We start from the raw sequence: 27500 nt of genomic DNA, 5'->3' as shown, positions 1-27500 counted from the left end.
ATCAAAGCAGGGTCGGGAACCCCCTACCTGGAATGCCCTGCCTGCCTTTTAATGTGGCTGCTCCAAACTTAAAGCAGTTTAAGACTAGACTCTTCATTGCAGAGAGAGGTCTGAGAAATGAGTAAGAGTTAGGAAGATTCTCTACTTTTTCCTGCCTACTCTGTGAGCTGCTATAAACTCACTTTGACAGCCAACCCATTTCCAGTGAGTAATAACTGACAGAGAGAAAACACACATGGTTTGGTCTGCCAGAGCTTGGAAAAGTTACTTTTTTGAACTACAGCTCCCATCAGCCTAATCCAGTGGCCATGTTGCCTAGGGCTGATGGGAGTTGTAGTTCAAAAAAGTAACTTTTCCAAGCTCTGGGTCTACCTTCGTAGGCAGTAGATTGGGAACAGCAAATATTGAAGCCACACTTGCCAGTATGTGAACTCTCTTTTTCCACTATTGGTCAAGAAACAAACCATCATGCAAATAATAAAGTGCATCATGAGTGGGTTTAAGGGGGTTGAGCTGTCTACATGGAACCGCTGTTGTTGCTTCTATGGATGTAAGGGAGTGAAGTCAGAGATAAATAAAAATCAGTATATCAGAGGTAAATAGAAGTCAGAGATAAATAGAAATGCAAATGGAAAAAGACAGTGATGAGTTCCTAAATGCAATTCCACACCAACCACAAGATTCCTGTGAATAAGACAGCAAACTCAGCATCCCACAACCAGTCAGAGTTCATAACCAAAACTGAAAAAGATCATGGCATCTAGTCAGCCAAGGTCATAGAAATCCCAATGCAACACAACTTGATAGGGGGGCTGCAGTTAGTGCATGATGCTGTGGCAAAATTGCTGACATGAGTGAAACCATATCAGCACATAATATCTCTGCTCTGAAATATGTACTGGTTGCTAATTTGCTACCAGGCCAAGTTCAAGGTGTGCTTTCCATGTTTCAAGTTCCACACAGTACTTGTTTTGCTCTTGTAAGAAATTGATCCTTTAGTATGGCAGTACCTGTGCTTTGGAACTCCTCACTTTCCATTAGGCAAGGTGCTTCATTGCACTCATTTTGGCACCTGCTAAAAACTTTTTTTTTTAGGCAAGCCTACCCAGGCATGTAGAAGCTACTATGTTTTTTATCTGTTTTTAACTCATAGCTGGTTTTATTATTTTCAATGTTTTTAAATACCTGCCTTTAACTGTTTTTGCCAATAATTTTATTGTTTTAATTCTTTCTATAAATCATGTTGAGGTTTTTACAATAAAGCAGTATATAAATGTTGTAAATAAAATACATAAATAAATTTCGAAGTCATGGGGCCCTTGGGTCTCTTTCCTCTTGTAGGAACAAAGGAATCTGCCTTATACCGACTCAGGCCATTTGATACCATCTAGCTCAGTACTGATGACATGGACTACCATTGGCTGTCCAGGATTCCAAGCAATAGTCTCTTCCAGAAATTTTGGACCTTTAATTTTGGACCTTTGCATGCAAAACATGTGCCCTACCACTGAACTACAGCCCTGTTTTAAAAAGTATCTTTTAAAATTGTTCTTCTCAATTCACTAATGAACGCACAGCATACTAGGGCAGAACCAAACCATTAGTTTAAAACACATTCAACATACATTTGAAGCATATGAATCCCACCTCAGAATCATGGGAACTGTAGTTTGCTAAGGGTGGTGGGAACTCTAACTGTGAGGGGGAAACTATACTTCTCAGGATACTTTGGGGGACGTCGTGTGCTTTAAATGTGAGTTGGATGTGCTTTAAATGTATTATGTGGATCTGTATTACTTCATAAACTTTCCCTGCATATAAATAACTTTCATTATTTTTTAAAAAATTGAAATAAGCTACCATGTTTACTGGGTGACCATGGGCTACATCCATTTCTCAGCCTAATCTACCCCTCAGGGTGAAAACAAAAGAGGGGGACTATGACCACTCCAAGTAAGAAGGGCACACTTAACATGTAGATGAAATAATAATTGGAAAATAAGAATGTACACCCATAGTGTGAAATCAGATATGTATCACGACATAATATGAAGAAATATTTATATAAGCATGAATGTCAAAGATGTTTATTATTTACACAATCTGTAAAGACATTTATAGTGCAACCGTATGCATGTTTACTGAGAAGCAAGTCCCAATGTATTCAATGGGGCTTACTCAAGCAGGGAAGCATGCACAGGACTGCAATTTAGTGATAAGGAGCTTCACTCACCCAATCCAAAATTCGGAATCATGCTGCTTTAAGCTGTTTTGCAACTGTTTTATACTTGTTTTATGGATATTGGATTTTACACGGCTTTTATTTCTTGTTCTGAACTGCGTTGGTTTCCAACGCTACCTCACAGGTTTGTTGGCAACATTCTGTACACACACACGGAGATATAAGAATACATACACCCCATATAATACTTTATTGTCAAAACTAGTTGATCATTGCAGAACATTTTTTTTAAAAAAAGTATTAGTTTCCTGCCAAATAAAAACAGTGACACCTACTAAGCCCTGCCTAACTGCTTTTTTAAAAAAAGGATCGGAGGAAGAGAGAAAGATTTACAACACAATCATTTTCTATGTTCACGCATTGATTTTCAGAACAATCCTAACCATGTCTACTCAAAAGTAAGTCCTACTGAATCCAATGGAGTTAATTGCCAGGTATGTGGAATACTCCCAGAATTACTCCCAGAAAAGCTTCATATTGGGAAGGTTTTCAAAACAGGTTATGAATAAGACAAACTGCCCTCTTCAACAGTCCAGTAAAATTTAAACTTGTTTGACTCCTTAATTAGAAAAGTATAACACTGCAGCATGTACACTTTTTAAAACTTCTGTTCAAAAATTAATTGAAAGATAAAATGTATAACATGCCATTTTTTGCAAGTAATTAAAAAACCTTGCATGCACACTTTTATTATAATTATAACTAAAATTGTTTACTGTGTATGCCCACCAAGATCTTGCTGTGATCATCTGTTGTAGTGCAATCCTATCCATGTTTACTCAGAAGCAAGTCCCAAATTTTGTACAAAAAACATACTCTTTCTGCTGCTGAAAGCTATATATTTACTGAATTCCTGATGAGAGACAAGCAGGAAAAGGAAACTGTTCTCAGAACTTGAAATGGGATCTAGGTATTGCCTGGGGGTCAACAAATCTTGTCAATCACAACCCTGACTTCACTTATTGGCTAAAAACCTGAAAGGGCAGGGATTAGAGCAGCCGGTATTAACAGAAGTTGCGGGGGTGGCGGCTGACATTTTAGTTTATATCTTTTGAACCAGACTACTTAGAACCTTTTTTGTAATGAAAGCTAAGAGTCTGGAGATGAAGGTGACTCACTTGGAGACCCACAGAGGACCTCAAAAACTGGAGTCTCTGGGTGAATACCGGACACCTGACAACCCAAGGGCTGTGGTATGTGTAACCCTACAGGTGCTGCTGGACTACAGTTCCCATCATTCCTCACCACTGACCATGCTGTCTGGGGCTTATTGTTGTTGGAAGTCCGACAACTTCTGAAAGGCCACAGGTTCCCCACCCCTCCTCTGCATTTCTAACAGCCAGCAATACACCAGCACATCTTTAGTACTGCTGGAGCATTAGACACTGTAAATTGTGTAGGATCAAAGCACAGAACAGCATTTGGCTCTGGAAAAAAATCACCATCCACCAGAGTTGGGTAAAATATTCAACTTTAATCTAAGTTAATTTGAGTAAATGTTGTAATTTTATTTTCGATGGTGTACTTTTATATACTTGTTGTATTAGATCCTGTAATTTTATTATTGTATATGTTTTTATGTTCACCGCCCAGAGAGCTGTTTGCTAGTCGGGTGGTATATAAGCTTAATAAAATAAATAAATAAATAAATAAAATAAACTTAAGCAGTAGGAGACCTAGGTTAAAATCCCTACTAGTGCTCAATAACAGCCTCACTTGCCCCATCTGTTCCTCATTCATACAATTTTCTAATTTTGATGACCAGTACATTAGCGTAGAGGCTGTTTATATGTGCAAGGGAATGCATATAGTCAATTCATGTATCTCATGTGTTAGGAAGGTGACAGTTAAAAGTGCTGCTCTGTGTTATTTGTAGCAGGATATTGAGCAATTGTGGTTCTATTGGCTTCTATTGCTAGTTCTCATTTTCTTTCTCTGTGTGCCCTAAGAAAACTAAATAGTATATGGAAGAAAAACTGAAAGTAAGACATGGTTATGATTGTAATAATTTCCAAGTCATTCCATAGGCTGTCACTGTTACAAAGGATACCTATTTTGTGTGAGCATTGTTCAAGTCATAACTTTCTGGACAAGATCTTGTGCTCAGATGAAATGTCCACATCACTGGTTACAGGAAACTGTAACATGGCCTGAGAGTTGTGGATTAGACAGCAGCTCAATTGTTTCCTATTCCTAGCTTCCATATTTATTGCAGGGGAAACCAGCTATTTAGACATGCATGTATAATTTGCAGTTGATGGTTCTGCATATGTATTTTGCTGTGCTGAATATTCTCCAAGCTTCATTTTGGGATGGGGTACACATTTTCCCCTAATAACCACATAGATTGTGCAAATGTTCACCTTTTTAGATGTGTTCAGCATCATTGTTTCCCTGGCCACTGCGATTACTCCTTTCTGATAGGAATCATGCAGTGAGCAGAGTGATGTCACAATACTACATGGCCTGTCACCTTTGATATCACCAAGGGAAAGTGAAGGCAATGTAAATAAGCAAACATTTTCACATGGAATTCCAGTTAGTAATAGAAAGTGAGAAACATTTTTCATTTCCAAAAAACAAAGTGTAGTTTTATCTCAGTTATCTTTTTTAGTTCAAACTGAAAGTGTGAACCAGCTCTACCTTTACGTGAGAAAAAAAGATCCCTCATATAGCACTGTTGTCAAAGCTACTGTGAGCATAGATTACATGAACCCTCTCATGTTACTTGTAACCACACTGTTTGACATCTATTTGAAGGACAAGCCAACTTGTCCTGGTAGGAGGCACTGCCTGTCTATGATTTATATTCAACCACCCATCACATGACGTTTGAACTTCTAGAGACATTTTGACAAATGTACTTTCCCCTCTCACTTGTCATTTCCCAGCTAACCTTATTTATTTGTTTAAAATATTTCTATCCCGCCCTTCTACCCTACAATAGGGCACTCAGGGCCCTATTTATGTGTACAAATCCAACCAAAAAACCAAGTTGATGTTTGTCATCTTAGAAATTATGACCATGAATTTAATATTATACTTATAGACCATATAAGGTATTTTTGGCTGCTTTGGCACAGAGGTTTGCACCACTGCATGTTAAGCAACGTTTTATATGGGACAGAACCTAATGTAAATTGCCCCTGCTCTGTGTTTCCCTTCACTGGTGATGGGAAACCAGGGTACAGTATTTCAGAAGTCCTTTGTGTTGTGTATATGATGTTGAGCTGTTGACAGCTCAATCTATCTTGCCTTATCATAGCAGCTCATAGGATTAGACTCTCCTCTTTCTGATCCACTTTGGAAAAAGAGAACAAGGGTAATATACCTAGATAATATTCCCAGCCAGTTATAGTAAAGCCCTCCTGGGACTAGGGATGGGGTTCACTGCTCTTTATCTGTTCATCCTTTGATCACATTATTGTTACTCAGACTTGGTCCATAGTGGTTCATATTTCATTAACTTTGTACAATCTCGGCTGGTATGGTGATTTGTGAAAATAACATTAATATTTTCAGTTCTCCTGATAGTGGTGTGATTGCCTCTTACATAATGGGTATCATATTTCTATCTTTTTGGCTATTTACAGTACTGCTACTGTTGATTTCCCACCATCAAGTAGTCATCTGCTCCCAGGGGGCAGGCAATAAAAGATTTAAAATCATTGTGTGGGAATGACACAGATCAACAGCAAGACATCTCCTATGGGGGGAGGAATGGCTAAAAGGGTTTGTAAAGGTCACTTTATTTACTTTTCCTTGGGGAAAAAATAATTCACTTTGGTCATTACTGCATGGATTGATACTACAGTGGTAGCCAATAGAGATGACTGAAACACATAAAAAATCAAATCAATAAATCATTTATTTAAAGTAGGTATTTTCATAATAAATATTTTTTTTGTATAACTCATTTTCAAATAAAACACAATTTCTTTGGAAATATCCTTTTCTTTAAAAAGAAATCCTTTTCTTTAAAAATGTATTCAGTTGAAACCTCAATCGCCAGGGTAGCCCCCCCAAAATAACAGAGTAATGTTGATATAAGAAATTATTGTTAAATACGTGCTAGGTTTGAAAACAGGGTTGTTAAGTTCATCATCATTACTTTTTTAAAAAATGGTATTGTTAAAGATCACTAGCATTCACATGGAAAGCAACCAGCTTGCTAGGTTGGTGAACAAGTAAACAATTGTAGAGCTCACATTCACATTCAATTATTGTGAAATCCTTGATCATCCTTACCTGGGACTCAGTTTAAATATGTCCAAATTTAACACTTACTCATTTAAGATGACAAATTAAAGTTACATTTGAAATATATTGTGGTAAACATTAATTTCTGAATACAAAGGAAATAATGGAAAACTACTCAGAGTGTTCTGTCTAAATGTTTGCCACGGTGAATCTAACCAGTGACACGTGTTACTTCTTCAAAAGTGTTACTTCTTCTAAGACTGCACTACTTCATATTGTAGGTGTGGGATTTGTATGTTCAAAGACCTCCCATTAAAAAAAAAAACGTCCTCACAGTGATGGAGAACACTGGACTAGAATATGTTTCCTTTGACACACTATTTGTCCTTGGGAAAGTAATCAGTTATGGTGCACCTACATTGTGAAGTGCTGCAGTTCTTTCTAGGAGCAATGTATCATAGGCTTAAAAGAAACATGCAGATAGGACAAGGGTTGCCAATCCTTTTCGGGCCTCTGGGCACATTTGCAAAATGGAGAAATTGCCTTGAGCACTGCACTAAGGATGTTAGAGGAATCCACTGAAAATGGAATATCAAGTGAATTTCCTTCTACCTGCCTCCTGTTCAATACCCATCATGCCATGGACTTTTGCTATGAATGCTTTTCACCTTAATTCTCTGCAACAAGGGTTTTTTAAAAAAAAAATCATGCACACATTACATATATTTGTAAGAAGAATTGTAAATTGCTTTGCAATGTACATTATTTATTTTTCATTGATATATAATTGCTGCTGTCCCAACAGGTGCCTCATTTCCTTTCTTTTTTCTGAAGTGTTATTTGTGTCTATTGTTCAATGCTAGAGAGAGTCTAAATTCAGTGAGGCTGCAATCCTAAACATGCCTACTTAGAAGTAAGCACTGAATTCATAGTGGCTTAATTCCAGGTAAGTGTAGTACAGCTTGCACCTTAATCTGCTTCCTACTGTGAATTGTAAAACTAATACAATGCATCGTTCATTATTGCTCTTTTCACATGGAACTAAGTGGTCTCTTTTGTTACTTGCAGACTATCTATACTCCTCAGTTAAAGTCCGAGCCTTTTAGTCAAAGTTGGGTGAGCTATCTGGATTTGACAGCTCATTTTTGACCATCCATCCACCCCAAAATCTTTGTTTTAAAATCTTTGTTTTAAAAGTGTCCTTGCCTTACTCCCATCATTCATTATTGTTCTTTTCCATATGGCAGGAATACAGTGGCTTAAACAAAGGATTTAAAACTGTCAAACACAATTATGTCAAATCATATTAACTACAAATATTTAAAATGTTAATTAGCTTGAACTTTTTGTTTCTGCAGCCATACACACATGACCATTTTCTTAATAAAATATGTATTTATGATATAAAATGTGTCAATAGAAAAGTACTTTATAATTACACTGAATGAAGGAGTAATTCATACAATTCAGGACACAAGAGCAAAATATCAACAGGGTGCCAAATTTTCTCTTCCTGATACCTGAGTGGGAAATGAAACAGGAGGCCTATTTATACTTATTTGTGAAATCAAGCTAGCAAAAGAGGCTGCAATCCTAACCCCATTTACCTGGGAGTAAGCCCCATTGTATTCAATAGGACTTGCCTCTGCGTATATATGGTTAGAAATGCAAGCATAAATGGCTTTGTGATGGGTCATTAGCCACTTCATTAACTTTGTCTTTAAGGTGCCACTTGGCTCTGTTGTTTTTGCTGCAAAAGACTAACAGGGTTACCCATCTAGAAATCCATTAACTTTGAAAGGCAACACACAAGGAAAGTAGTTGATTTGTAGATATCTCTTGATGGGTGAGATATGCATGTCTAATGTCTGCTAAATATACATTAAGAAAGTTCGATATATATGCACATCACTGGACAATGAAATGGAAGAAAGATTTGTGCTAAGTCTAGTGACTATAACAAAATGCTTTTGTCAAGCTTAACTTCAGCAGGGGGAGGGTAATGGGAGGAGAGCCTTGAGCAACATGGAAAGCTGGGCAACATGTTGGCAACCCCCTGAGACAGAACTTTAGTCATAACAAGTTGGAGTGAAGTGTGCCACTGTAGCAAATAAATTTGTGCCAGTGCATAGGGACAGATCCACACCATACATTTAAAGCACATGCAACAAGCATTTATAGCACATGGCTTTCCCCAAAGAATTCTGGGAACTGTGACTTCCCCCTCACAGAGCTACAAATTCCCAGCATCTTTAACAAATTATATGTCCCAAGATTATTTGGGGGAAGTCACATGCTTTAATTGTGTGTTGGATGTGCTTTAAATGTATGCTGTGGACCTGTCCTCTCAGTGCATGTAACAGATTTGAACAGAGCAAACTAGGCTTGTATTTAGCCATCCTCTTTTCCCCCTTGATAGGTGCTCAGTGGTAGCTGATGAACATACAACATGCAGTTCCACAGCAGAATGTGGAGCTTTTAAACATATAGACAACTTCTCTAAAACGCAGTCTGACAACATTATCTGGCACTGACCTATACATGTAACTGTATTTCTTTGTATACTTTTTAAAAATGCAGATGCTAAATTAAATTTTAAGAACTGGTACAGAAATTTTCATAGCAGTTCTAAATGCTAAAATAACTTAGCATATAAGGCAAATAATTTTTCCTTTCCTAAAATAACTGCTCAGCTGGTTATATCTGAATTCACTAATAGGCAAAAACCTTGCGGTTTAAGAATGTACCTATAGCCCACAGCTATTTCTATCAAACTTTAAAAAGCAGGGAAATTGGGCTGTGAAAGACCAACCCAAATGGTGTTTGCAATTTGACCAATTTGTAGGGCAGTACAATATCTCAGAGAGGAGTTCAGGTCTCCTGCTCCCCTGGTGCATTCACTACACAACTCCCTCTCAGAGTCCCCCCCCATATCTGTACAACCACATGTGATGCCCCTGTATTTATAATACTGTAAATATTGTAAGTGTGGGTTTATTAGAGTATAATTGGTAAGTATACTGAGTGAGAGGGGGGAGTTCATGGGCTGAAATGCTGGAGAATGTTGTATTATGATTGGCTGAGCATTTGAGTGTCTGAAGGTATAAATGAGAAGATGACAGTTGAGAAGGGAGTTCGTTTGGAGTGGGGTGCTGTTTGTGGGAGTTCTGAGGGAGGCTGTTGGTTGGTTTTGTGGGTTGGATTGGATTAGGCTGGTAGTGAGGCAGGTTATTGATGACTAGTAACATAAAGAGTAACGCATCTGATGAAACCATACGCTTGTTAAACTATACCTTTAAGTAATCTTGTTATTCCTGTGTATATAAATAAATATTTCTTGGTTTACCTAATGCCTGATCCTTGGCTGGGTTTACACAGACCAGAAGAGTGGACAGGGCATATACCAAGGTTGGGAAACAGTATCAATGGTGGTAGCGGTGATAGTGTAACATCATCAGGTATCCAGAGCAACCCAGGGCTGTATTCTTTATAGGCACAAAGATACAGGGGGGTTGTGGCCTGTAAGTGCACCCAGACACAAAGTATCAATAGGCCTGGAGGAAACTAAGGCACAGTCTCAAGGCAATATTGAATTACTGGGAGTAACTGGTGGTGCTGCCTAGCAGTGGGATCTTGAGAGATCTTTGCTAGAGCCTGTGAGAGAACCATTTAAAACCAGGACCCTGAGGTGGGACCGTGACGAGGCGGTAGCCACAGGCGGGATCCTAGAAGGTGGTGGCCTGAGGTGGGATCCTGACAGGAAGGGTCCTGACACCACACTAGCCTACTTTACAGGGCTGCTGTAACCTATGCATTCCCCAACACTATACCCACCCCTCCCCACTGCTGCACTATGAATATACTAATGATTTTGTGCGTGCGTGCGTGTGTGTGTGTATGTGTGTGTGTGTGTGTGTGTGTGTGAGAGAGAGAGAGAGAGAGAGAGAGAGAGATATTTAACAACCAAGAGCTAAATTCAGGATTAAAGTGTTACAAACAAAGAGTCTCATACAATCTCAAAATAACTACAACAATGTTATGAGCACAGGTCAAACAGCCACACACACTGTTGGTGATAGGGCGATTGAGCCAGCGGAAAGAGCAGGCTGTGGGAGACAGTGGGGGTGGGAGCACACACATCACCATCACTCACCTCCATTCTGCTGCTGCCTTCTTCATCATCCTTGCCCTCTGGCTTTCTCCCTCCACCGGCCATTTTTTCTCTCTCTCTCTCCTGACCATCTGGCTCTCCATTTCCTCCCTCGTGCTTCCTCACACAGAGCACGAGGGAAGACCAGAAGGCCAGTGTGAGTCACATGTCTGTTGCCCACCAATCACAGGAGCAGAAGACTTCCCCTGCTTCCTCCAAGTAACTAGAAGGGGAGGGGGAGGGAAATGAAAGAACTCCTGTTTCTACTACTGCGCATGCGGTACGTTATCATCCACGGTAATGCATTTTTTTATCTATTAATTAAAAACAAACCATGCCGGTTTTTTACTTTAAACCTACTGAAAATGAAGCTCTGTGTTTGGGGCAAGCTCAGGGATTTGATTAGAGATACCTTACAGTCATCTCTGAGTTTTAATGAACATCAACAGATTATGAGAACTTTTCAAGAAAAAAGTCCGAACGGCTTCTTGTTTCTCTCTCTCCCATTTTTCACTTTAACCTGTGAATTCTCCGGGGGTGGTTGGTGGTTGTGTATCACCAAGAAAACTTCCAGAGTTGTAGAGCAAGCGATTCTGAATCCAACAGTATAAGACTTGTAAGTTTTTATTTTGAATTGGGACTATACAAAGCACCAGAAAGGTGTGTGTGTGGGTATTTTCATTTAACATGGTAGAATGTGAAAAATCCCTACTGGCTATATAGTATACAGCCACTCTCGTGGCTGTATAATAAAGCAGCAGTGTTCTACTGGGGAAACACTTCAAGCAAAATAAATGACTTCACTCAAAGTGAAGTGGAAATTGTTTTTCATTTCCCAATAAAGTCTATGAATTCTAGAACAAAGGAGGGAGGGAAACAATATATGTATACTTTTATGAACCGCTGCTTGTAAAATACTTGATAACTGAAGGGTTGTTTGGTATTTAGGTATTAAAGAGCATTATGTTTTTTCCTTTGATAAACTGCTCAGTACTTTGTGTCCTAAATGGTTTTGATGAGGAAGTAAGGGATGAGTGGTTTTAGAATTTTGGTCAGTGTTTTGACAGCATTTTTATTCCACACCATTCCTATAGGTTTTACTAAACGAGAATTGTAGGCATTCCTGATCTCAGACCTACATAGGAGAAAGGCTGGAGGGACAACGCATCCATTACCAACCTGGAGGACTGCCCTGCCACCTTGGCCGAACAGACAGAATGGCAGTTGGCAGTGCCTCAGAGGCTGGTGATGGGGATATAGTGCCTAGTGCGTCCTCAGTAAAAAAGCCCTTTCATCCTCTAGGGGAGAACAGGGCAATCAAGAGAGCATTGACTAAGGAAAGCTGGTGGAACTTATCTGACAGGAGCAACAGGAAAAGGGCAGTACCACTCCTACCTCATAGAGAGTGACGTTCATGGTGGCCCCACACACACCTCAGGCACCCCCAAACATGTACACACACAGAGGGACTCCCACACACATACACCAGGCATTCACAAACACACACAAGCTCTGAGGCACACACACTTGGAAATGTGCCTCCCAGACACTCCCCCAGCACCCCAGTCCTCTCCCCAACCACCCTTCCCCCCATGCCTCCATGGAAACCATGGACTCACTAACATCCTCTCCTGTTCTTTTGCTGTGTTGTTGCTCCACTACTGCCCCACACTACTGCTTCCCACTTGACAAATGGTGCACTAAGAATGTTACTAACATCAGGTGAGTCAAAGATTAGCCACCCTGGAACAGAGTAAAGTTTTGACCTGACACTAAAATGATTATGAAGTCAGCACCAGGTAGGCCTTCTGAGGAGAGCATTCCACAGAACTGAGCGGGGGTGGGGTGGTACTGAAAAGACCCTCTCCTTTGTCATCTCATTCCATTGAACAGTTAAACCTAAAAAAGGGGGGGAGTGCTGCCTGTACTGGATGTTTTTAGTGATATTCCCAAATATTATTACAATATATGGATCTTTTCTGGTCAATTTGAGCCTCTTGGACCCATACTGGGCAAAAGGTGCAAAACATATAGCCATAAACTGCATATTACATATTCTCGGTCGTTAAAAAAAACTTGGGGGTGATGGTGAAAACTACTCATTATTAGTGGTCAATGTGGCTGACAATTTTACTAAGGTCTTAGCTTACTTTTTTATTCACCCCAGATGGTAAAGAACTACCCAGTTTGTTGACCCCTGGCACACACACTACTGGTAAATTTGGACAAGGGAGGAAAACTGACAGATAAGCAGAATGGTGGTGAGCTATTATGAATTGTGGTGAAATCTGAAGGGGTAGGTGGGTTCAGCTTTCAGGAATTTCTGCCCTTTCAAAAAAAAAATCACATCCTTATCTGAAATTTAAGTCTTCAGTATTGGTCAGTATTTTGACTGACCAACAAGGCTGATTTTAGATGTATAACATTTCCCAAAGATTAGATTTGCTATACAAATACACAAGAGAAGCTTGTTGATGGGAGAACAGCTGTTGTGAAAGAGTAATTACTGTCAGCAATGGACTGTAATGTCTCTCACATACTGCATCTCTGTGTTAGTTCATGCTCTGCTTTTGTAGCTTCTTGGAGCAAAATTGCTTTTTATAGTCACATATGGTACATGTTAGGATGGGGAGGGAGACCCTGCTATTTTGAAAATGTGACAAGCATTATCTTGGATTGTTTGTTATGAAAGAGAGAGCCTTGCTGTAGAATCTGTTAGGCAGAATGTGAAGTGTAAACATATGCTGCAATTTAATCATTATCTGGCTTTCTACTGTGTTATCTTCCATTAAGGGTTGCCAGGCTCAGGGCCTGAGAATGATTCTGTATCTTTAAGAAAAGAGAAAATTCAGCCAAGAGCAGGTTTTCTTGCAACACTTTAATGGGAAAAACCACAAGGTGAAATTCTCCCTTCCCCCTGCACACCTTTTAAAGATACAGAAGACCTCTAGGTTGCCAGACCCAGCCTCCAAGAGGTCTACTGTATCTTTAAAAGGTGTGCAGGGGGAAGGGAGAATTTCACCTTGTGGTTTTTCCCGTTACAGTGTTGCAAGAAAACCTGCATTTGGCTGATTTTTTTCTTCTCCTAAAGATACAGAATCATAGAATCATAGAGTTAGAAGGGGTCTTGTAGGCCATCAAGTCCAACCCCCTGCTCACAGCAGGAAATCCACAGCTAGAGCATCTCCCGCAGATAGCTGTCCAGCCTCTGCTTGAAGACATCCAGTGAAGGGGATCCCACCACCTCCCTAGGCAGTTGGTTCCATTGCCGAACTGCCCTTACTGTCAAGAAGTTCCTTCTAATATCCAATCTCATTCTCAGACCCTGAGCCTGGCAACCCTACTTCCATTACATCCGCTGAATGTATTGCAAAATGCAATGTATTGCAATGAATGTATTGCAAAAAGGTATTGCAAAATGCGGTGGCGAGACTGCTCACTGGGGCAGAGTATCGCCAACTGTCACCCCACTACTGAAAGAATTGCACTGGCTGCCCATTTGCTACCAGGCCAAGTTCAAGGTTCTAGTTCTGGTTTACAAAGCCCTATCCAGCTTGGGACCAGGATACTTGAAAAACCATCTAACCCCTTATAAACCCAGTCGATCACTGCGCTCTGCAGGTGAGGGCTTCCTGCAGATACCATCTTATCAGGAGGTCTGTTCCACACAACATAGGAAATGGACCTTTAGTGTGGCGCACCTACCCTGCGGAATTCCCTCCCCTTAAATATTAGGCAGGCACCATCTCTGTTATTTTTTTGGCGCCTTTTGAAGACTTTCCTCTTTCAACAAGCCTTTTAAGTTGAAACCTGTGCCAGTCTGCATCTGTGTTGAAATTGCTTTTTAATGTGTTTTTTAACCGTTTTTAAAAGATGTTTTAAAAGCTTTTGAAAAAAATGTTTTTAAATTTGGTTTGTTTTGGTGTATTTTAGGGCTCCTGCTGGGAGGAAGGGCGGGATATAAATCAAATAATAAATAAATAAATAAATTACTATATATATATATTAGATGGAAACGATTTGAGGGTTTGCCCAATGCCCAATGTATGTTTTTACTGCACATAATCCATGCTCCCCTTTCATTTGTGACAGATTTTTAAAACTGTTTTTATTATTTTTTTCGGGATAATAACAATACAACGTAAGAAACAAGAACCCCCCCCCAAATATGTATTCAGTGATCAATAGTTGAGACACATGCACAGACCTGGCAAACCTGTAATGGTCTGGCATAGGTATGTTGAGAGGAGGGAGGTACATGAAGCTGCTTCGTATAACATCAGACTATTGGTCAACCTTGCCCAGGACTGTCTCCTTAAGTGTAAGCAGCTCTTTTGGATCTCAGACAGAGGATTTTTTTTAGCCTAGCTACTTTTTAGGTGGAGATATCAGGGATTGAGTCTGGGACCTTTTGCATGTAAAGAATATTATCTACTACTGAGCTATTGGCCCTTCAAAGAAGCAAGCCTATGTTGACCCCAATTGCAAAGCCTCTATGTGCCGGCACTGTCACTGTGCCCATAGGGAATTGAATCATGCCCTGATAATTTAGAATAGCATATCTATCAGCCTTCCTGAGCTCAGAGAAGTCTTTACAACTATTAATGTTGTCTAGTAATGGAATGAACTTATTCCTACTTTTGAAATAGAAATTGCCTTGGTATAATGAATTCACCTAGATCTAAAGTTGGGGCGAAAAGTAGTCTTATCTCAGCTTTGCAACCACAGTTAATATAGAACATGATATGCTATTTCCCATGCAGTCTCATACAGAATGAAGGAATATAATCTGTCTTCTCAAGTTCTCTGTGGAGCACTAATTCCAATTTATTGGCACTTTAATATTTGCAGTAATCAGAATACTTAGAATGTCTATTTCATGGATGGTTTAAAAACATTCAACAATTAATCATTACCAATGTTCAATGAAACAATTATCATTTGCTTTTTAATAAATCAATGCAAATTAGGAATATATTTTGTATCTTGCTTTTTCCTATTTCTATAGGGGGCACAGTAAAAAAATGTCAGATAGTAACACTGATTCTATGCTTCATGTCAATTAAAAGTGGTGTGGGAAGGAAGAAATTTCTGTTGTTAGATCAGCCAATATGTATTGCCCACTTTCAAACACTTAAAATAGGCAACCTGTTCCTTCGCATTGTTTGTGTTTAGACAAGAGTCTAATCTGTCATACAACCAAGACAATTTTTTTAAAAAATGCTTGATACAAAAACATATAATAATGTGCAACTGCTGAGAGGATACTCTCCTTCATGAGGTTTGCCTGGAAGTTATGTTAACATCTTTTCTGTGCTAGGAAATCTCCTTTCCGCCCCCCCCCCCCAGGCCATCTAAGAATCTTTGATCATGAGTAGATTGGTTTTATGCCTGCTGTTTTGAATTTTTGTTTAATAGTGTTCTTATATTTTATGATATTTATGGTATTTGTGTGATATGAAGCTGCCCTGATAAAATTTTAGTTGAAGGATGAAACACACATTTATTAAACTAAAAACATATGATATTTGATTATTTAATAAGTGTGTTATCATTCTACCGTATCCAGTAAGAAGAAATGTGTTTGAAACATATATATACAGTTATTGACTTTTTCAATAATAGTCCCAACCTAGCTATAATTAAGCATTTCTAAGACCCGTTGATTCCAGTGGGATAATTAAGCACATTCTTACATTTCTCATTGAAATCCATGGGAACTAGCGCTTACCATTGGTTGGATTGTGCTCTATATTTGCTCTGTTTTTGCTTCTGCCCTCTATTTGCTTGCTTTGACGTTGCCTTCTATAAGGAACAAACTGTGCAAATTTCAGAGCATACTGAACCACTAAAGCAAAAAACTTTAATCTTTTCTGTGATATCTGAAACTGGAAGAAGGATCTCTCTGGGCATAGCATACTGTATGAAAATGCCCCTGTGTATAATGGTCTGGACTTCTAGGGTTGTCTTAGGCAAGTGCTCACAGCCGTTCTGCATAGAATGACTTGCCCAAGTGGTTCAGTTCCAACTGGTACTGTAGGTGCTCAAAAGTTAGGAGACGATGCAAGGCTGCTCGCCGAACCTGCCAGATACAGAAAAATCATTAGCCAATCACCCTTTCCTGCTGCTTTTAGATTTTCACAAGTGCTGAGTGGTTAATTCTCCATCACTCATTGGTCCTGGCACCTCAGTATTCATGCTTGTAACTATGGATGCCCATAATGACCCCTATCCAGGGAGATGAGATTGGCTGCATTTGCATCAGGTATCATCTGGTACTGTGGAGTGGGTGAGAACCCAATGAAGGCATAAACTGTGGGGACGGGGTGCAGCAGACATCAAGAAAAAGAGGATATGCAAAGTTGTGTATCCTTGTAGATGAAATGTCAGCTTTTGCAATATTCATGGAACTATATTAAAGCAGCAGAAGCTGATTTGGGGATGTTTCCTGTGGTGCTAGACATCCATGTTTAAACTCCAGTCCAAACACAGTTAATCATTTTAATGTTCATTTACTTTTAATGGTACGGGTTAACTCTTAAAAGCAGAATTAAAATGCTTAGATTAGCTGGATTGGGCCCATATTTATTTATTTATTGCAGTTATATCCCAGTTTTCTTCTATTATGGAACTCAAGCTGACATATAAGATTCCCAAATGGTTTCCCATCCAGGCACTGTGCCTGCCCATTACTATCTCTGCATAGCAGCAGCAAGATATCTGCATAGGCATCAGCAGGATTTTTTCGAGGGGGGAGGGGGACAGCCACAGCCCAGCCTCCTACAATATGGGTAAATGATGGACTTCTTCCATCTTCGTCTATGCTTAAACTAGTAGGATTTTTTTTTAATGTTTACAACAAGCTTGGGAATCTTTTTAGTCTAAGACCGCATTCCTTCATGAGCTACCTTCTCGGGGTCCTATGCCAATGGTGGTCATGGCCAGAGGCAAAAATGAAGAAGCCACACCTCTCTCTGTCTTCCATCCAGGCAAGCGAAAGACATTATCAAAGGATACATTACAGCCAGGTAAGAGAGTGAAGAACTGAGCTGGTGAAAGCATTGAGAGCCAGACAGACAGGTCTGGAAGGCCACATTTGGCCCATGGGCCTGTGGTTCCTCATCCCTGGTTTACAAACTCGGAGAAAAAAAATTGTATGAAATGAGGCCCGAGTTAGAAAGACCATGAACTCCTCCTGTATTTGCTACTACCTTTTGTTTTTGAGTTGACACAGTACTGGCCAATCACAGCTACACTAAAATCCCTGATATCTGAATTGTTTTCAATGGGGCTGGAATCAGTTGTCCATCAAAAGTATACAGCTTAAAAAAACAAGCTAAGAGTTTAGACCGGGGATTATCAAATTTTCTGCCTTCAAAGTACACTTGAGACAGCTGAAAATTACTGAGTCCCACCAGTCACAGGGTACAGGGGCAGAGCCAGTCACAAAATGGTGGCAGCTGGAAGCAGAGATTTGGCATAATCAGCTGGCAACTGCTGACATCACTTTTACTGATATCAAATCCATTTTTTGAAATTGGTAAAAAATTTTGCCACATAATTTTCCTTGTAGCAAGGAGTTCCATAGCTCACTTTTCCTCAAGTTAAGGACAGACATTTGTTTTGGAGGTATTGTGACTCTCCATTTCAGACAGAATTTGTTGATCCAGAGGCTATTTTTCCCTTCCTGCCCCCACATGTCTTCCAAAGTATTTTTACTCACTTGTAATTTCTTCTCCCATCCTCCTTTCACACACAACTTGTACCTTCCTCCCTTACAAACTTCTTTCATCCCTCCTCTCTGGCTCTTTTACATTCACTTCCATCTATAACAGCTTTTCTATCCTATCCCCTTCCTTTCTGTTTCCAGTTTATGTATTCATTCATTAAAATAATAATAAATATTAACCTTTTTATTTCACTTTGTAATTTCCTTCAACACCTCCTCTGGCCCTTTCCCCTCAGAGGAGGGAGACCTTGCTTTCCACTCTGAACATCTCCTGATCACCATTACTGAGCATGCAAGCAAGTTGTTGGTGCTAGCATTGGTCCAACCCAAAGGCTGAGGAGGCTCTGGACAGGCTGAAGACCTAAGGGCCATGTGCCAGTGGCTCAAGGTCCATTTGGCAAGTATTGGGCAACTGTTTCAGAAACACTGGTCTAGACTCTAACCTTCTCCTTGCCTTATTGGCTAGATCTGCCTTTCTAAATTTCAGTCACTACTATGACTTTATTGGCAAGTAACACAGGAAGACAAGAGTGGGCTAGTTACTCACAAAACAAATGAAAAAAATAGTGCCTTCACATTGTGCCTTGCAGTTTGGGGTCTATGAGGGCTAGAGGCTTACTGCATCATGTGCCCAGCCATGCCCCTGTTTCCAAACAATGCTGTCACTGCAATGTAAACCATCTCTTTTCTAGGCTCTCATACTGGTGCCCTATATGGTATGATTAAGGCCCTCACTATATTGCACACGATATTTATTGCAGTCTAGAGATGCAATTGTACATTACTGTGATTTCATGGAGGGATGGAAGGCGCCTGAAGATTGTTTTCTCCCCATGAAAAGTAAGAACCAAGCCTCAGAAAACAAGTGGTCCTCCTGAGAGGATTTCCCCCTGCTGAATTGAAAAGAGGGGGAAAAGGTTGTCTTCAGACTTTACCGTCATCAGCTGTTTATTAGCATAGTGTAGCTCTTCTTTAATTTCTGCCCCCTGTCTCTTTCTGCTCTTTTCAAAACACCTGTCTTCCTGGGCTGCTAGCTGAAGGCACATAGCCTGGCCACGTTCCCATCTGCAGAAAGAGAGGCAGGAATAGTGTAGTGGCAAATTCAAAAGTGTAGGATCCCTTCATGATAGTCATAGCCACACTCTCTCCTCTCCCCCCCCTTTCTTTTTGCTGCTGGGTTGAGAATGAGATCCTTGTTGATGCCTTCTCCCACAATAACAGATGTCCCTATGAGCCAATCAGCATGAAAGGGGAGAGTGTTAGCCACTGAGAAGAATCTTCTCAGTGGCTGATTACCCTTTACTTTGATTGGTTCCAATCAGCAGGAAAGGACATGGAAGTATGTTAGAAGACTCTTCTCAGTGGCTAACTGATTGGTTCATAGGATGCTGGAGATGTAGGGCCCTTGCTGGGTCTCTGCTCACAAAAAGTAAGGGGTCTAAGACCGCCTGAGACCCCAGATGACTACCCCTGGACATGATAGGACAAGTTGTGTGGGCAGCACAAAACAGCCTAGGAGGATATTCTTTTCATAGCAGAGTGTTGCGGCTCCATTTATTGCAGTATGGGCACATTTCCAAATTTCATATTAAGGCCAAGGTACCTGTTATGTTAAATGCATGATTGCATTCTAAATAAAGGTAACAGCCATGGGAGGGAGCAGGATTTGGACCATGGTGGACAGGAAGGGGAAGTTTCCCTTCCCAGTGTGATCCAGACAAAAATGCTTCCTCTGGAAGCTGCTGGAAGGCACAGAAGTGAAGCTCCTATTTTCTCCCTCCAGGTGCATTTAGCAGTTTCAGGGCGAGGAGGACTTTTATTAGGACTGTGGCATGGGAAGAAACTCCCTTTCCAATCACAATGGCCTCAATACCCCCCAGCATGGGTAGTTTTATTTTTAAAAAGCGTTCGTGTTAAATGCAACAACACATTTAGCAGGACATGTAGTTTGGTTCCTAATGGGCTGTGTTCACATGTAATGCTAAACCATAATTTACTGCTCCATGCATGAGCAGAAACAAACCCATGCAAAGTGCTGAACTCAAACTCTTCCTCCAGTACAGCCAGGAGGATAAATTTGCCAAAGTCAGTTTCATTTTCCAGGTTTCCTGGCTTGTCTTTCCAAACACAGATCATGGTTTAAAGTGAACTCTGGTTAGTTATTTAATTTAATTTATTTATTTAATTTAATTTATATACCGCCCTAAGCCCAAGGGCTCTCTGGGCGGTGTACATAAAATAAAGCAATCAGAAATATATAAATACGTGACAGCTTCATAATTCATGGTTTAAAGTTGGCTGACCAGACTTTTGAAGCTGATCAGACTTTTTAAAAATAACTGTGATCCCTCACACATAATATCATGGCAGAAATCATGGAAAATGAAACTAACTTTGGTGAAGGCCTCCTCCTGTCTGCAAGAGAGGATGAGAGGGAAAGAAGTATGCAAGCCTGTGGCTTTGTGAAGGCTCCTTTTTGTTTGTGCAATGTGGTGCTACACCATGGTTTGATACAGCAAAAATAACCTCAACCATGGATATAATACGTGCAATAAGCTATTGGGCTTGTGCATGTATATCTCCCACATAGATGCAAATTAACGTGTCCTTGAGAACATGCATCCACTCAATTCCTGTAATCCTCAAACTAGGTATGATTGTAGAAATAAACTACATGACAAATTGGAGAAAGGGTAACCTGAACCAGACTGTACACATGGAAAGTTATCCACCAGTTCTACAATTGTGACTGGAACTGGAAAAATTGCAGTTATTATTAGAGATATGTCTGTCAGTGCGCTGTCTTTACAGTCCAGTTTGTTAACCTTTCTTCATGTGTTTTTATTCCTATCTACATGTTCTTGGAGAATAATGTAGTAGACAGTTCCTCATTTCTCCTCTTGGGAGTTGTACTCCACTTGGTCCTCATATAAGAAATACTGGATGGGGTTGCACTTTCTTTGTAGGAACAGGTGCATAGTTTTGGGGTGCTCCTGAATCCTTTTGTTGCTGGAGGCTGAAGTGGCTTAGGAGTGCTTTTTATTAGCTTCAACTGGTGCACCAGCTACAGTCATTCCAATGTGTTGTTTTTATGAGAAATGGATTGGTATTGTTGTGAACCACTGTGGTATTACCAATGAAGAGTGGTATAGAAACATTTAAAATAAATAAATAATGTAAGAAACTAGTGATGCTATTGCTTGTGTTTGTGTACATGGGGGGGAGGGTAGGGTTGCCATATGGCCTGGATAGCCAGGTTTTACCCGGATTCTATGCATGCCACCCGGCGCCCGGCTAGCCCCTTACGTGGCCCGGATTCTCAGCTTTAATTTTAAAAAAATATTAAGTTTCTAGGTGGTCCGGTTCTCGAGATATGCATAAAAACATCAGCCACCCCCCCTCGACTGTTAAATCTTTCTTTAAACAGTACTGTACTATAGCACTTTGTAGCTTTAACCCCGCCCGTTCAGCATTGCAGCCAATCAGGGATTGTGTTTCAGTTTCATTGACCTAGTGTCTAGAAAACAAAATGGTGGTTTCACCCACCCACCCCGTTTATCTGAAAATCTCATAAATTGGGTAAGTATGTACATTTCAGTTTTTTTTCCTCTTGTGTGCAGGAGTCAGAGCTTGGGCAGTGTTTTGAAAACCTTCCCAATACTTGCTTTTTGTAAAAGCAATGCTAATCCCATATGCCCAAAGTAAATCCCATTTAATTCAATAGGACTTACTTTGAGTAGACATGGTTATGAATGTGCTGAAAATCAATGGGACTTTGGAGTGAATGTAAAAAAGAATTATGTTTGTGTTCTAACTCTTTCTGTCTCCAGTCCAATTTTAAAGCAAGTAGGCAGGGCTTACTTAGGTATTACAGTTTTTATTCTGTAGGAAAGTAATACTGATTTTTTTAAAACTAATACTGCTTTTTCTGCAATGACCAACTGGTTTGACAATAAACTATTATATAGGCTGTATGTATTTATCCATCTGCTGTGTGTGCGTGTGTGTGTATGGAGTCTTTTCAACACCCCTGTGAGGTAGGGTTGGAAACCAATGCAGCTCACAACAAGAAATAAAGCCATTTAAAATCCAATGACCATAAAACAAGTATAAACAGTTGCAAAACAGTGTAAAGTGGCATGATTCGGAATTTTGGGTTGTGTGAATGAAGTTGCTTATCACTTGAGGTTGCATTTCTGTCCCTGTTTGAGTAAGCCCCACTGAATACGCTGGGACTTGCTTCTGAATAAATAAACTTAGGATTGCACTATAAATATCTTTACAGTTTGTGTAAATAATAAATATATTTGATAGTCATGCTTATATACATATTTCTTCATTTATCGTATTTTTGGTTTTTGGTTAGGAATCCTGACTGGTTGCGAGATGCTTAGTTTTTTGCCTTACTCATAGGAATCTTGTTGTGCTTGGTATGGTAGTACATTTAGGAAAGTGTTACTGCCTTCTGTGTTTTTTTTACCTATTTGCATTTCACTTATCTTTAACCTCACTCTGTTACAGCCAACAGCAGCATATGCAAGATAATTAACTCCCATTAGTGATAAGAACAAGAATTTATAATAATTATTTCAATTAAAACAAGAGGCTTATCAATACTTTGAAGAGGACCAGATATTTATTTTCTTTCTGAGCCCAGGACTGGGTCTTTCATGATGCCCGGTGTGTGTGGGGGAGCAGGAGAGTAGTCGATAAGACAGACATCCTGGCATTGGTAATCTAATTAGCAAGGTATGTGTGGGGTTGTTGCACACTTCCAGGCCCAGTTTCATTTTGTGTATGGAGGTGGAACCTGTGTAGATGTGGTTGAGAAATTTTGAGTTAAGCAAAGCTCTGCTTTTATAAAACCTAAGAAACATACAGATACTTTGAATGTCTGAGTGCCTGCACCAGTGGAATACTGGAGGAACTTGTAAAACTTGCTGCAACAGTATTTAGAACTGAGCATGTGGTGTGAAAGACTCCTTTTCCTAACATTTTGGCTTGTTTTTCTCCACCCACCACATCTCTGAAATATATTGTATATGTTATGGTTAACCATGCTGCTGCCCTGACTTACTTTATGTTTGTTGCAGAGCTTGGAAAAGTTACTTTTGTGAACTACAATTCCCATCAGCCCAATCCAGTGGCCATGCTTGCTGGGGCTGATGGGAGTTGTAGTTCAAAAAAGTAACTTTTCCAAGCTCTGGTTTGTTGCTATTTTGTGTTTTTATTATGTTTTTATATTGATTGTGTATTTTTATTGTTTTTATTATATTTGTAAGCTGTGCTGAGCTCTGTTTTTAACAGCAAAAGGGCAGGATATAAATTCTCTTAACCAATCAATAAATACTCCATAGTGTTGGGAACTAGAGTCTAGGCATTTAAGGCTGAAAATGTTGCTTTAAAAAAAAAGATTTCTCACATCTTTCCACAGTTTTTGGTGGTAATTCCTAGGCACAAAAACAAAACAACTGGACAATCCAAATATTAATATGCAAATATTTGCATAATGTGCAAATAATATGCAAATAATTTGCATAATATGCAAATTAACCTGCCCGGATTTGTGGAACTGGAATATGGCAACCCTAGGGGAGGGTATGTCAATGTATATGCAACATACAACATGATTTCTTGGTCCACAGCTAAATGATATGTAAGCAGTAGTAGGAATCTTAAACGTGCTGGCTATGCATTTCCATTCATTGCAAAGGAATGACTCTTATCTGCCGACCACAGCCAAGCTCTGATGTGGCTTTCAAACCCAGCACAGAAATTGGCTTTTATCATGCCATGGGTCTGGAAAGTTTTGATGTTTATCATCAATTTGTGATTTTTTTTCCTATCAGCATTTTCAGCTGGGTGTCAAAAGCTTTGCCACCTTGGAGGCTTTCTGCTTTATTGTTTCTTGACTGAAAAGAGGCTTTTAGTCACAAAAGTGCACAGTTTAAAAACAGGATTTCAAAATCCATTTACCTTCGGATCAATTTAGTAAAATCTTGAGCTTTCTCTAACATCTGAAAGATAGTGTAAAACAAAAGGTCAAGCCTGGTCCTAACGGGAGAAACAGAAGCACTTTCTCATACAAGACAAAGGACCCATACAGTTAGCTATTTTCTTTACTGTGTGATGGGCATTTGTAAACGTATACAACCATATGGGGTGCCAGTCATTTGGAGAATCTCCTCACATGATTAGATGAATTTTTACTACATCTCCACAATCCTGTATTTCCAACATATATTTGATTGTGGGAAAGTGGTCAAATCTGTCTCGTCACAGGGTTGGTCAACTGGATAACTGAGTACTCACATGGTTGTATGCATTTCATGGTACGTTTACAGAGTCTACACATAAGACCATCAATATACTGCAACATGTGCAATAAAAAAAAAAATCAGGGGTATTCCAGACATGTTTAATATCCCTGAATCAGCTTAGTTCATTTGGTAACCTGGCATTTCCCAAGAGCTTTAGACAGGTAATAATTATTAAAAATAAAAGAAAATACGTACAATAAAAACAAAATTATACAGCCATGAGAGCGGCATCAGGGGTTTTTTTGCATTCCGCAATGTTAAATTGAAAATATCCCCCATGCCATTCTGATGCTTCCCATAAGCTCATTTCAAAACAAAATCTTATAAAACTTATAGTCCTGAACCCAGAAACTTTTGCTTAACAACCCTCTCAATTTTCATGGCGATACACAAAATAGTCAGAGAGAGGCACATGTTACCAAATTCTTCCAAGCTACACAGGAAGTGGATTGGACTGTGAAAGACCAACCCAAATGGTGTTTGCATTTTGACAACTTTGTAGGGCAGTCCAATATCTCAGAGAGGAGTTCAGGTCTCCTGCTCCCCTGGTGCATTCACTAGAGCTGTCCAATTTCCCTGCTTTTTAAAGTTTGATAGAAATATCTGTGGGCTATAGGCACATTCTTAAACCACAAGGTTTTTTGCGTATTTGTTAATATCTGATTAAATTAAAATAACTTTATGCCTGCTTAACCCTGACAGTTGACTACAAAGCCAAAGAGGAAACTTTTACACAGTTTTTCCATGAAGTATTGAGGCTCAGAGTTTGCTAGAACTTATTAAGCTGTGAAACTCATTGCCACAAGAGTGCAAGTTACACTCACCTAACTGGCGGCAATTGTCTGGTTTTCCAGAAAATGAACTTCTCTAGCAGCCCCTTTTATACTGCATTATGACTCAAAGTCAAATAGCACGACGAGGTGCGCCTCGCGCCAACACTGTTATATTTTTGGCACTAGGTCAAGACTTTCCTCTTCTCCCAGGCATTTGAGCATATGTTTTTAAATTGCTTTTTAAAAAATGTGTTTTTAAATTTGTATATTTGTTTTTAATGTTTTTTTAATTGTTGTAAACCACCCAGAGAGCTTCGGCTATGGGGCGGTATACAAATGCAATAAAATAAATAAATAAATAGCAATCACTCATATACTTGGCAGATGCCACATTTGCTGTCTCGCACTATTTTGCTCAGCAGAGCCCCAATCTTACCTCTTCTTCTTTCAGTAACTGTTCCCGTGTGGCGATGTGGCTGGCAGGCCCTGTTTTTGGCTTGGTGGATGCCATTCTGGTGGGTTAACTGACAGGTTTGGGAAGTCAGTATATGAAGCAAGCATATGCACTCTCTCACACACAATCTCTCTCTCTCTCTCTCTCTCTCTCCTAGTGTAGTTTGTAACTGTGGTTGCCATGGAAGCAGACTATGCTTTCAGAACTGTCAGCCAAACATACAAATCCTGATTGCCTGGTGCTGGTTGCTTAGGGGAAGAAAAGGAGAAGCAGGCCTGCCTGTTGTATTCCTGTATTCAGTTCTAAACTAACTACTACAAAGGTCATCTTTGTAGTTCATTTGGTGGAATGGGGTGTGAGGCGTCCTTCCCTGGCTCTCCCTGTCAGGTTCCTACCTGCTCGTGGTTACTGCCTGTCTCTAGGCACCACCAGGGACTCCACCAGTCCGGACCGCTCTCTCTCTTGATTTCTCTCCCCGCTCTAGCACAGATCTCAACAGATCCCCCTGCTAGGCAACCACCAGTAACGTCCCAATACTAGTATTCCCAGAGACTCTGAATACTGGTATTGTTATTCTCTTCACCGTTGCCACCATTTGTTACAGTTCCCCTTCAGCCTTGGTCATTACCTTACCCTCCCTTCTGGTCTGTGAAACCCCAGCCAAGGATCAGGCCTTTGGTAAACCAAATTAAGTATTTATTACAGATAACAAAGCTAACAAGATCAACAAGATTTCTTCTTAAGGCACATAAGCATATGGTTTTACTCAATACTAATCCGAACTCCACCTCCCTCCTGGTAAACAACTCTCTAAACCCCACCAAGCAATCCACTCTTTCTCTTCTCCCCCCAGATTCCACAATTCACCACCTCACATTCCCCAGATTTACCTGTCATCCTTTCATTTATACTGTCAGCCATTTTAAACATTCAGCCAATCATCAAGCATTCTATTGCCCATTCAGTCCCCCTCCTCTTTCACTACTTACCCTGTATACTCTAAACAACCAGCACTTACCATATATACACTAATATATAGGAACATCACATGGGGTCCTCTAATTTCACCTCTCTCCACTATTTTCCTCCAACTACACATTCATTAGGGTTGCCAAGTCTCTGGTTTTTGCTCAGGGACTCCAGATCTTTGGGGTCCTTTCTGGGTCTCTGGGTGACTCACCTTAATCTCTGGACTCAGCTTCTATTTAAAAAAAAGTTTCTGGGTGGTCTGGTTCACAAGTTATACACCAAAACATCAGCTGCCGCCCCCACACCTTCTGTTAAAGGAGCTCATAGCTGGCTGCTCTAACCCCACCCTTTCAGGTTTGTAACCAATAGGGGAAGTCAGGTTTGTGATTTGTTGATCTCCAGGCAGTGCATAGACCCCATTGCTGAGGCTTAATCCAGACAAGACAGAAATGCTGTTAGTGGGTAGTTCTTCTGACCAGATGGTGGATGTTTATCCTGTCCTGGATGGGGTTGCACTCCCCCTGAAGGAGCAGGTTCGTAGTCTGGGCGTTCTTTTAGAACCATCCTTGCCACTTGAGGCTCAGGTAGCCTCGGTGGCACGGAACGCTTTCTACCAACTTCGGTTGGTGGCCCAGCTACGTCCCTATCTGGATAGAGACAATC

The 27500-nt window shown here is 40.1% G+C and overlaps 2 protein-coding genes across 2 annotated transcripts in view; one reads left to right on the top strand and one right to left on the bottom strand.

Annotated features, from left to right (window-relative positions):
* CNTNAP2 (contactin associated protein 2) overlaps positions 1 to 27500 on the top strand; it is a 1241930-nt gene that overhangs the window by 515531 nt on the left and 698899 nt on the right. The gene's annotated exons all lie outside the window — the stretch shown is intronic.
* On the bottom strand, positions 16573 to 25925 carry CFAP141 (cilia and flagella associated protein 141). Its single transcript, XM_061587744.1, has 4 exons — positions 25851 to 25925; positions 24298 to 24338; positions 19257 to 19386; positions 16573 to 16674 (listed from the first exon to the last, which is right to left on the bottom strand). The coding sequence occupies exons 1-4, from the start codon at positions 25923 to 25925 to the stop codon at positions 16573 to 16575; spliced, it is 348 nt and encodes a 115-aa protein (XP_061443728.1).

The sequence above is a fragment of the Rhineura floridana genome, chromosome 10, assembly GCF_030035675.1.
Source record: "Rhineura floridana isolate rRhiFlo1 chromosome 10, rRhiFlo1.hap2, whole genome shotgun sequence".
NCBI classification, from domain to species: domain Eukaryota; kingdom Metazoa; phylum Chordata; class Lepidosauria; order Squamata; family Rhineuridae; genus Rhineura; species Rhineura floridana.
The sequence above is the reverse complement of the archived record's forward strand: the minus strand, read 5'-3'. Positions and strand labels throughout refer to the sequence as shown.